General features: G+C 46.0%; 2 protein-coding genes across 2 annotated transcripts; both read right to left on the reverse strand.

Annotated features, from left to right (window-relative positions):
• Positions 1–244: 244 nt before the first annotated feature.
• On the reverse strand, positions 245–4,526 carry LOC143478302 (4F2 cell-surface antigen heavy chain). Its single transcript, XM_076977265.1, has 8 exons — positions 4,175–4,526; positions 3,922–4,086; positions 3,324–3,412; positions 2,993–3,070; positions 2,823–2,878; positions 2,471–2,663; positions 1,145–1,252; positions 245–916 (listed from the first exon to the last, which is right to left on the reverse strand). The coding sequence occupies exons 1-8, from the start codon at positions 4,524–4,526 to the stop codon at positions 539–541; spliced, it is 1,419 nt and encodes a 472-aa protein (XP_076833380.1). The 3' UTR covers positions 245–538.
• Positions 4,527–4,931: 405 nt separating this feature from the next.
• Positions 4,932–10,422, reverse strand: ppm1na (protein phosphatase, Mg2+/Mn2+ dependent, 1Na (putative)). The gene is made up of 7 exons (XM_076977266.1): positions 10,011–10,422; positions 8,952–9,523; positions 8,074–8,191; positions 7,862–7,979; positions 7,664–7,756; positions 6,846–6,900; positions 4,932–5,183 (listed from the first exon to the last, which is right to left on the reverse strand). The coding sequence occupies exons 1-7, from the start codon at positions 10,420–10,422 to the stop codon at positions 4,932–4,934; spliced, it is 1,620 nt and encodes a 539-aa protein (XP_076833381.1).

Raw genomic sequence — 10,422 nt, forward strand, 5'->3', positions numbered from 1 at the left:
GGTCCTCACTCCAGACCTCAGTAAGGTCTTCACTCCAGACCTCAGTAAGGTCCTCACTCCAGACCTCAGTAAGGTCTTCACTCCAGACCTCAGTAAGGTCTTCACTCCAGACCTCAGTAAGGTCTTCACTCCAGACCTCAGTAAGGTCTTCACTCCAGACCTCAGTAAGGTCCTCACTCCAGACCTCAGTAAGGTCTTCACTCCAGACCTCAGTAAGGTCTTCACTCCAGACCTCAGTAAGGTCTTCACTCCAGACCTCAGTAAGGTCTTCACTCCAGACCTCAGTAAGGTCTTCACTCTAGACCTCTGTAAGGTCTTCACTCCAGACCTCAGTAAGGTCTTCACTCCAGACCTCAGTAAGGTCTTCACTCTAGACCTCAGTAAGGTCTTCCAGATCAGTGGAGCTACTGCAATGAGATCGTCAGGGGAAGCTGATGATGTGAGACAATATTTAAGAGAGACGTTTCAGTTTTAGGTTTGGCAGAGACATTAGTGGTTATGGATATGGCCATTTGTAACCCTAGCCTAACCCATGACCTCAGACACGACTGTTTGCCTGGAACAGTTTAATGACGATGGCTTCGCACGGTAGCAGTATGATAGATCTGAGAGATACGGGACCAAAGTGGTTCAGGCCCGTGCTGGTCACAAACACTCCAGCTTCCGGGAGGCTGGGAGCCCAGTTGGGGTCCAGAACAACAGTCTCTGAGCCAAAATTCAGCAGCACCAGGAAGTGAACACATCCCCATGAGCGCAGGAAGGCCAGGGGGGGCGTGGCTGTGGAGTTTGTGGGGGCGGAGCTAAGAGATGTGCCGTTGACAGGGAGAAAGGTGAAACTGCCAAACAGAAGGGCTTCTTCACGCGTGCGAACGCGACTCAGCGAGCGAAAGAGCACTCTCCATCGTCTCTCTTCGTCCTGACAAACAGTTTCAGAAGAACATTTTGTGGTTAAAGTTCATGCAGAAATACTGAGGTAGAAAAGAATAATGACTGACCCCTCTCTTTCAAGACAGACCCACTGATCCTGTCCTTCATACTCTTAGATCTTATGGTCAAGTTTTAAAATGACTTTTTTTTTTGTTGTGTATAGTGCATTATTTGTCTGTAGTCAGATTAACTCAGATTAAGTCAGGACTGTGCTTACTGTGGTGGGGCTTATCTCAGCACCATATGTGATCACGGGTGTTCCAGGCAGAGTCATCATCAGGACCAGGATGACTCTCTTCAGATTCACTGCTGTTACTCCATCCACCTGAAAGATATCCACACACTGAGGGCATGTTACCCCAGCACTGACCTAACGTCTTCAATAGCACGCCAATGGTTGTGCATGAATCATGCAAAAACAGAAATAAATGAATGCAAAAAACCCAGTAGCAGAGTTACTGACTGGCTTACTCATTGGTTACCTCAGAGTTACTGACTGGCTTACTCATTGGTCACCTCAGAGTTACTGACTGGTTTACTCGTTGGTCATCTCAGAGTTACTGACTGGCTTACTCATTGGTCACCTCAGAGTTACTGACTGGCTTACTCATTGGTTACCTCAGAGTTACTGACTGGCTTACTCATTGGTCACCTCAGAGTTACTGACTGGCTTACTCATTGGTCATCTCAGAGTTACTGACTGGCTTACTCATTGGTCACCTCAGAGTTACTGACTGGCTTACTCATTGGTTACCTCAGAGTTACTGACTAGATTACTCATTGGTCACCTCAGAGTTACTGACTGGCTTACTCATTGGTCACCTCAGAGTTACTGACTGGCTTACTCATTGGTCACCTCAGAGTTACTGACTGGCTTACTCATTGGTCATCTCAGAGTTACTGATTGGTCACCTCAGATGTCCAGAACTGGGAACAGTGTTCATAAAGGTCTACATGGTTTGGATCATCTTAACTACTGGAGAGTGTGCTCAATGTTATGCTCTATCTGAAACCTCTGAATATTCTACAGTGCATGTGGGAAAGTTATCTTTGAACCATTCATTCATTCATCCTTTCTATCTTTCTTAATAAGTGCAGAATTTACCATTCCTGAGGGGACTGGATATATTAGTCTGTCCAGACTGGACATAGCCATCTAAAATCCCAAGATACTCAAGAAAACTTTGGTACAGTTTTGTTTGTACCAAACTTAGAAGCACTTTGTTCTATTCTGGGGAAAGTAAACAATAAAGCAATAATGGTTGTGGTTGCTTCAGAGTTATGGACACAAAAAACCCAGAACATTTGTGATTGCTTTTTACCCATAGACATCTGTAAGTATTCATTCACGAAATACACTAAATATGCATGACACAATTTATCGATCAGTACACAATGACGTAGCTTAAAGACACAATGCAACAAATCTTAATCCTTTTACAGAGGCTGTAGAATCCAAGATCCCTGGTAAGAAAATTACCTTTCCCAGATCATCTCAAAACAATCCGTGAAGAAGCGGATTCTCAGGAAGATGGCTACTCACGGTCAGGCTCATCCAGTCTGCCTGTGGAGTCTTCAGCCAGGTCTCTGTGATGTGGGCGAGTTGGGCAGCAGTTAATGGGTGTGTGGGGGTGGACACCAGAGGTTGGTACAGCAGCACATCCACCAGGGAGCTGTTGGACTCCAACACCCTGAGACCTGGAGAGGAGGCACCCGTCTGCTTCACCACCATGATCCTGCACACAAACGCACACGGCCCCTTATCAACATCTGCGGACTGCACCGTTGAGCCTAATTCCACCTATATCATTAACAGCAGGAAACAGAACAGATGCAAAAGCTTAACAACCTTTCCAATGGAAGGATATTCAATTGAGATCTAAACCAGGAAGTACCATTCACTGTCCTCAGTGCTAAACGCCTCAACCAGTTCTGTCCAGTCTCCCAGTGTCTAAAAGCCAGGAAACACAACAGAAACTATCACTCAGTTTCATCACTAAACGAATCCTTCTTCTTCTCCAGTGTGAGCAAACAACCACCTCAGTGCCGCCTTGCTGTACAGTACCTTCTCAGAAAAGGCTTGATTTGGGACGCAGACTTCGAATCCTGACACACCTTGCTGAAGCCAGTGTCTAAGAAAGTTCTAGAAAAGAAACCATACACGTCAGTCCGAGGAGTTCCACTGGTCTCACATCCAGACGCAGGTGTTATATAGGAAAAACTATAACTGTCTGTGTTAATGCGGATCTCGAAGACTGCGCTGTAGGTTACTATCAAATAAATAAATAATAGTTTAATAAAAATATGTTATGGTTGTGTTTCTCATCAAAGAAATGGGGCACTAGGAAATGCACAAACATAAGGGAAAACAAACATTAGAGTTGTACATATTTTACCTGGAAATAAACAGATGCATCTGTTTCATTACTGAACTCTGTTCTGTTGAATATATGCAGCTCACAGAGGTCCAGAATAACTCTCACACCTATATTAGACACAATTATACTAATTATGATTTAAGTACAAAGGAAAATAAGGTGTTTTAAATACTATCAATTTTTATCATGAATTTATAATTTGTCATGAATTGTAATGTTCAGTTAACTGGATACTAATACTGATACCGTTATACTATCAGCTAACTTTAATGTCAACTAACTTTAATTATTTCTAATGTAGTTGTAGAGAGTTCAACATCATTATAAAGTTAATGTCCAGACTACAGAGAATACAGAGGATATAGACAACACTAAAACATTTGAAATATCAGTGAACATAAGAAATGTACACACTGGTCATTTCACTAAATAACCCAGTGTGACATGTGCAGTAACACTTGGAAATAAATGGCTGAAGAGCGCCACCTGCTGCAATCTGAGGAGTACTACTGTTACATGAACTGCTAACTAGTTGATAAAGGATACATAATGCATAACATAACGATAATATACTCCAAAGGTTGACAAACCTCCCCAGACGGACGTCTAAACATACCTGTTTGGTGACCGTCTGCGATGAGTTGGTGGAGCTGGCTCGAAGTTCCAAGGTTCTGGTCGGTGTCAGTCAGGTTGAGTGGAGAAACGTCCTGCATGAACAACCCTTCCAGGACGAGGACGCCGACGCCCAGGGACCTGAGGTAGGGCAACCTGTCAGCCACCCCTGGACAAGGACGGACAGTTACTAATGAACAGACCTACAAGAAGACCCATTAAAGCAAAATGGGAGACTGCTGGTGCCAGCTACTCACTGGTCAGAGCACACGACCCCGTGTCCTGGACACCCAGGAGCAGAGCTGGCCGCAGGCGGAAGAAAACCTCCCTCCGCCACCAGCGCTGTGAGGGCGCTTCCTGCCGGGGGCTGGCCACGATCACGGCCACGGCCGCCGCCAGCATGGCCAGCCAGCCCAGCCAGAACAACAGCACCAGCGCAGAGCGGACCTTCTTCCAGCCGGGCCCGCCCGCACCTGACCGCAGCTCGGCCCTCCTCATGGGCTTCCGGATGTCCAGGTGTGGTCCGGCGATGAGAGGGAGCGTCTCGGACACCGCCGGGCAGCCGACCATGCTCTCGTACCCGGGGTCCCCTTCCACCTTTAAAGGCATCTTGTCTTACTGTCTACGAGACATATTATATAACATCAGTTATATATAGTTATTTGGTACTTTTGGTATTTCTGTAAGGGTTGGCTACAGAACCATACTGCAACTGGCCACCAGACCAATCAAGCCTGATTAGCTACACCTGGGTAGCCTTTATAAGGAGCTCTCAAAGCAAGCACGTGTTGCTGTGTCTTTGTCAGTGCTCTGGTAAAAAAAAAAAAAAAGCAGCTGTTAATCCAGTCGGAGGTGCTAGAGTTCATCTCTCAGGTCTCCTTCTTCTTCTCTCTAGTCTTTTCCTCAGATTGTACCTTTTCCTTCCCTTAAAGTATTCCTTGAAACCAAAAGCCCCAATTTGTTCTCCTCTCTCTGTGTTTCAGTCTGGCTGCCCTTTCAGTTGGGACGTTTATTTCAGTTGTATCTGCTGTAGTTAGTGAATCCTTCCCTGCTGTCCTTAGGACTTTGTTTCCCATCGAAACTGTTCTCTGCCTGCTCCCCGGTAGTTCTGTTGCCCTGGTAGTTCCGTTGCCCGGGTACTTCTGATCCTTTTCTATCTGTTTCTCCTGGTTTCTTCAGTTCAGCAGATAACTGCTGGGTTATTAACATGGTGAGCTGGGTTCTAATCCTGGTCTCCACAGGTAACCCTTTGTTGTCCATTCTCATCTCCAGTCACACGCATGCACAGCATTTGGGTTCTACTAACCAGAACCCTGTGGTGGCTCACTGAGTCAACCTCTGATTAACCCTCACAGAGATCTTGGTTCACTCATAACCTCTGGTTAAGCCTCACACAGAGACTGGTTCACTCATAACCTCTGGTTAAGCCTCACACAGAGACTGGTTCACTCATAACCTCTGGTTAAGCCTCACACAGATCCTGCTGCACTCATAACCTCGGTTAACCGTCACACAGATCCTGATTCACTCATAACCTCTGGTTAAGCCTCACAGATATCCTGGTTCACTCATAACCTCTGGTTAAGCCTCACAGAGATCCTGGTTCACTTATAACCTCTGGCAAGCCACCACATTACAATTTTATTTAGATTACTCTGCACAGATAAATTGTTTGCATTTCAAATGATGGCCAGTGAACCAGTAGTTTAACACTGCAGTGAAGCTGTTGCAGAAGGCATTGAAGAATCAAGAACTATTACTTCAGTGTGATTATTCTGAAAACATGAACGGTTATTTCAGTTATTCGGAAACTGCCATAAATAGACAAACTTTTTAAATGAGATTTTGGAAGTCGAGATGTTTGTCTTGCCAAATGGGCGCTTTATAAAACCTGCTAAAAAGCATTAATGTGTCTATGGGGGAAAAGACTTTGATCATCTGACAAAATCTGTTACTTCAGTGTGGTTATTCTAAAAACATGAACTGTTATTTCAGTGCACTTATTTTGGCTATACTGAAAACTGCCATAAATAGACAAACAATAAGCTTTTAAAATGAGATTTTAAAATTTTTTGGAAGAATGATTTAGTCATTCTTCCAAAATCATCTTAAATCCAATACACTGAACACTTTCCAATCCAGTCCTATATGAAACGCAGCAGTGATGCCCCTGGAGAAGAAGGGTGAGGTGAGTTTGGAGGCTTACCCAGCACCTGCACACGGAGATCGATACACTCCTGGTCTGCTTCCTCCTCTGAGCGGTGTCTGTCTCTGAGAGATGTGCTCCTGGTTTAGCTACTTTGATTTCACTGGACGTATTTCTTGTGGGGCTATTTCAGAGAAGGGGCCTCAGAATGTGACCGGGGTAATTAGCAGCAGCGTGGTAAAATGCTCCTCACTTAAGTAACACATTACACACTAAAGCACTAAAGTTTTGTGCCAGTGGTCTGCTTATATATGTATATACAATATTTATTAGACTTTTTATACATCTGTATGTATTATTTATATTCAAAATGCATTGTCAGAACATTTGTTAGCATCTGATTTTGCTGAAGAGTAACAAAATGCATTCAAGAGAATGATTTATTTAAAAGCGCACAGCACTAAGTACCTGTAATCCATTAAATGTGCATGAGATAGTACATTAATTAGAAAACAGCAGATTATTGCAGTGTGGAGTAGGTCCAGCCGTGAGGAAACATGAAGGCACACGCAGGCTGGCGTAAGAGGTCACGTGACTCTCTAACATCACTGAAACATTTGCAGTGAGTCTCCAGGATTACACACCCATTACACACCCAGGCCAGCAGCCCAAAGAAAAAGAATCAAATAGTACAACCATTTCAAGAGAGCCTGAAATGCAGAGTAACCTTAACTGCAGGATAACACGTGCTGTTTGTTAGAAAACATCAACAAAAAAACAACCAGCGTCTCCTGGACCCTGTAACATGGAAGCCTATCGTAGTCTACATATGATCTTCTGTATATACGTGTGGTTTTTTTGTGTGTAAAGTACGGTAAACTTTTATTGTTGCAGGTGCTCGGTCTGTCCAGACAGCAGCATCAGCGTATAGTGAAGTGTAACGTGTCCAGGTAGCGGGTGTTTGGGGTTAGGACGTTTCAGGACAAAATGTTCCTGTTGTTAACTGCAACTTTATTCCATGATCCAGGTAAACTGCCACATTCCATAAAAAAATCCGATATCTGCAGAATTTGACACTCTACCCAGGCGCTCACTACCATGAACATGAGATGTTGACATGTTCACTGAAATGTCCCATCCTGTCTGTACACGTTCATACACTGATCAGAGTGGGTGACGTTCACCAGTCACATCGCAGCAATAAATCACAGAAGCATATTAAACCCTAAGTGTAATGAACCCTAAGTGTATTTTAATCCCTATATGAATTCCTCTGACTCTTCTGCTCAGAGTTTCCTCTGATGGAAAGTGTTGCTAAGGCTTGTAATCCTGTTTCCAAAGTAACCACCAGTATTTTGCCATTTCTTAGCTGGTATCCTAGAAGGACAAAGCACAAATGTGTTTATTAAATTCTAATATATATTATTCAAATGTTTATTCAAAGTAAGGCTACTCAGTAAGACCCCTACAGTGCAGGATGAGATATGTTCACTCCTTGGAGTTGGTCTAATGTACAGCACAGTGAAAACCTGTGTGAGGACGTTTCTGACTACACACCGCAATGTTAATGAGCAGCTCAGCTCACACTCAATAAACAGACGTGAATACTGTAGTCTCCTTCATACATACCACTGGCTCCAGCGTCCTAAATGCAGTGGCATATTTCTGGTATGCTGCAGCGATACAGTGTCTCCTGCAGCAGGAAAAGACCACGTTAAGACCTCCTGTTCTCCTCTAACGTACGGTTACCTGCATCAACCCGCTAGGAGTCCAAAAGAACAATCCTTGTGTCTCTCACTTGCTCGTGATGCCGCCCCCTGGTGGAAGGCCAGGGATGTCCTCTGTTGCCAGTAGCTTCATCACATCCAGCAGCTCGGGCTCCCGACCTTTATTAGACCTGCTAACCTGGATGACCTCTACAGACACATTTGACACATTGCTTATTTACTGACATTCATTTAAATGAAAGTGACTGTCCACAACAGTACGAGGACACGACGGCACACTCACCTTCTACTTTGTGATCCAGGAGTTGTTCAAGCTTTGCCTCCTGTTGCAGTGCCTCTGGTGTCACATGGGGGGCGCCACTGAAGCAGATAATGATGACCGTCATATTGTCCAGGCTTCCCTGATGAGAGGATGAGTTTTACACAGACATCACCACAGAGAGGATGAGAGAGCTCGGTGTGACTGTGACCCTCTGTGCGACCTTGCATGTGACCTTGCGTGTGACCCTGTGTGGTAACTGCATATGAATCTACTGAGGCTGAATCTATTCGGTCACCTTGTTCACACAGTAGCAGATAGCAGAAATGTTTCCTCCAGCGTTCATTCATGCAGTTATATTCATTCTAATGTTCTGTAATAATTTTCTGAGCATAATGACACATATGTTCTGTATTTTGATGTCAGAGCTTTCAGTTACAGAATAAATACAACCCCAGGCTTAGAGCCCTAGTCTGTCATAATCATAATCCCTTAATCTCTCTATCTCACTCTTCCCTCATTTAATCCTGCTATTTACAACACAGATGTACTTTGGGAACAGGTCATAGTGGAGATCACTTGTAATCTTACTTGTCCCAGCATGTGATGAAACATAAGATTAAAATTATACATAATATTACAGATATTACAGTAATTTGACATGAGGAGGGTAAAGTAGTTTAGCACAGCTGTTCGCATTTCAGCCACACCAACCAATTAAAAGGAACTTGTGAAGATGATATCAGAAAAAGTAACAAAAACACAAACAAAAAAAAGCATTTACACAGAACTGCCAGTACACATAAATCCACACGAGTGGAAGTAATTTGCCATGTTTCCAGTCTTATTAACGAGCTGCCTGTTCTAAAGGCCAAAGGTCATGCTGGTGCCATGACTCTGACCTTCTGGAGACAGAGATCGAGGACCTGGGCGCAGACATCCCGGAGGTCATCGCACACGTGCAGACGGTCACGCACAAAGGTGCAGAGCTCCTCGCTGCCGACGGCGTCCCAGACCCCGTCGCACGCCACCACCAGGAACTCGTCACTGGACACTCGCTCCAGCTCACGCACCTCCGGCTCCGGAGACACCAGCTGCTCCGTCTGCGTCCTCCACTGCACCTCCTTAAAGGCGAAGTCCCCAAGAGCGCGGGACACGGCCAGGGATCCGTTGACGCGCCTCCGCGTGACCGAGCCACCCGCGCTCTGTATGCGGTCCTTCTCACCAGGGTTGCAGGGCTTGTGGTCCTCCGTGCAGAAGGTCACGCGGCCACGTCGGGACAGGCAGGCGCGCGAGTCGCCGCAGTTGATGAAGTAGATGTTCTGGGGGGAGATGATGACCGCAGCGACGGTGGAGCCGCTCCGATCCCACTCCTCACTCCGCCCCGGGTGCTGCATGCAGCGGTCAATGTCGAGAAATCCATCTCGGATGCCTGACTTCACCTGCTCCACGTTTTCCACTGCACTTATGCCCCCTGGTGGAAGAAAGTGGAACTTGAAATTTGGATTACAGATGGTATGGTATAGGTTTATTGTCATTTTTTTCACATTTTCTAACTCTGACTATTGTTTTAGTCCTAAATACATGGCCAGGGGGCGTTTCAACAACTATAAGGCATACACACACACGCCTTGTATAAGTGGTATATACCCAAGGTCACAGGTACAGATCATTGAATGGTGCCCCAACCAACCAAGTTATGTCAGTCACAGCTCCAATCCAGGCCACACCCCTGTACTATTAGGCCCCTCCCCTGTATTATAAGCCTTCTGATGGCAGGAATTCCCAGGTTGCACTAAAACAACCTAATATGTGCTCCTTTAGGATAAAAAAATTATTCCTTTATTGCCTGACTCTGCACGTCAGTTTCTATGCAATTTCTACAAACATTTTGATGTCTTGCATAAAATCTGCTTCTCCTCCATGGCTAGGAAGGTCTTCTGCTCTTGTCCGTGTGGTACCTGAGGCGAGGATGTGATGCAGCAGGTGTTTGGAGCAGTACTGGGCCACAGTGCCGCCTCCGTGTCCGTCGAACACCGCGAAGAAGCTCCAGCCAGGGGGCGCTCCCGCTACGTCGGGCGCACAGGCGTGGGCGTCCTCCATCCGCACACGCCACCCCTGCATGCAGGCCAGGGCGTAGCTGACGCCCCACTCCGATTGGCCCTCCGCCGTGTCCATCTGCAGGACTGGTGTGTTCAGGTAGGGGCTGAGGTCCGCCTCCGCGCTCGCGTCCTCGTCCTCCGGGTCCCCGTCTCCGTCTCTTAGCCCGGGCGCTCCCTTGAAGAAGAGCACCATCACCTTCTCCGTCTCCTTCAGCAGCTGTCGCAGGACGGAAGGCGCCTCCACCCGGCTGCTCCGCCCGGCTGTCCTCAT

The sequence above is a fragment of the Brachyhypopomus gauderio genome, chromosome 16, assembly GCF_052324685.1.
Source record: "Brachyhypopomus gauderio isolate BG-103 chromosome 16, BGAUD_0.2, whole genome shotgun sequence".
NCBI lineage: Eukaryota > Metazoa > Chordata > Actinopteri > Gymnotiformes > Hypopomidae > Brachyhypopomus > Brachyhypopomus gauderio.

Excerpts from the sequence above, each read along its gene's own strand:
- LOC143478302 (XM_076977265.1), bottom strand. The coding sequence starts at position 4,526 with ATGCCTTTAAAGGTGGAAGGGGACCCCGGGTACGAGAGCATGGTCGGC. Across the intron at positions 4,087-4,174 it reads GGGGTCGTGTGCTCTGACCA|GGGTGGCTGACAGGTTGCCC; the intron begins GTGAGTAGCTGG and ends GTCCTTGTCCAG. Across the intron at positions 3,413-3,921 it reads CGCAGACGGTCACCAAACAG|GTGTGAGAGTTATTCTGGAC; the intron begins GTATGTTTAGAC and ends TGTCTAATATAG.
- ppm1na (XM_076977266.1), bottom strand. The coding sequence starts at position 10,422 with ATGAGGACAGCCGGGCGGAGCAGCCGGGTGGAGGCGCCTTCCGTCCTG. Across the intron at positions 9,524-10,010 it reads GCATCACATCCTCGCCTCAG|GGGGCATAAGTGCAGTGGAA; the intron begins GTACCACACGGA and ends TTCTTCCACCAG. Across the intron at positions 6,901-7,663 it reads AAGGAGACTACAGTATTCAC|AAGATCATATGTAGACTACG; the intron begins GTCTGTTTATTG and ends ACGTATATACAG.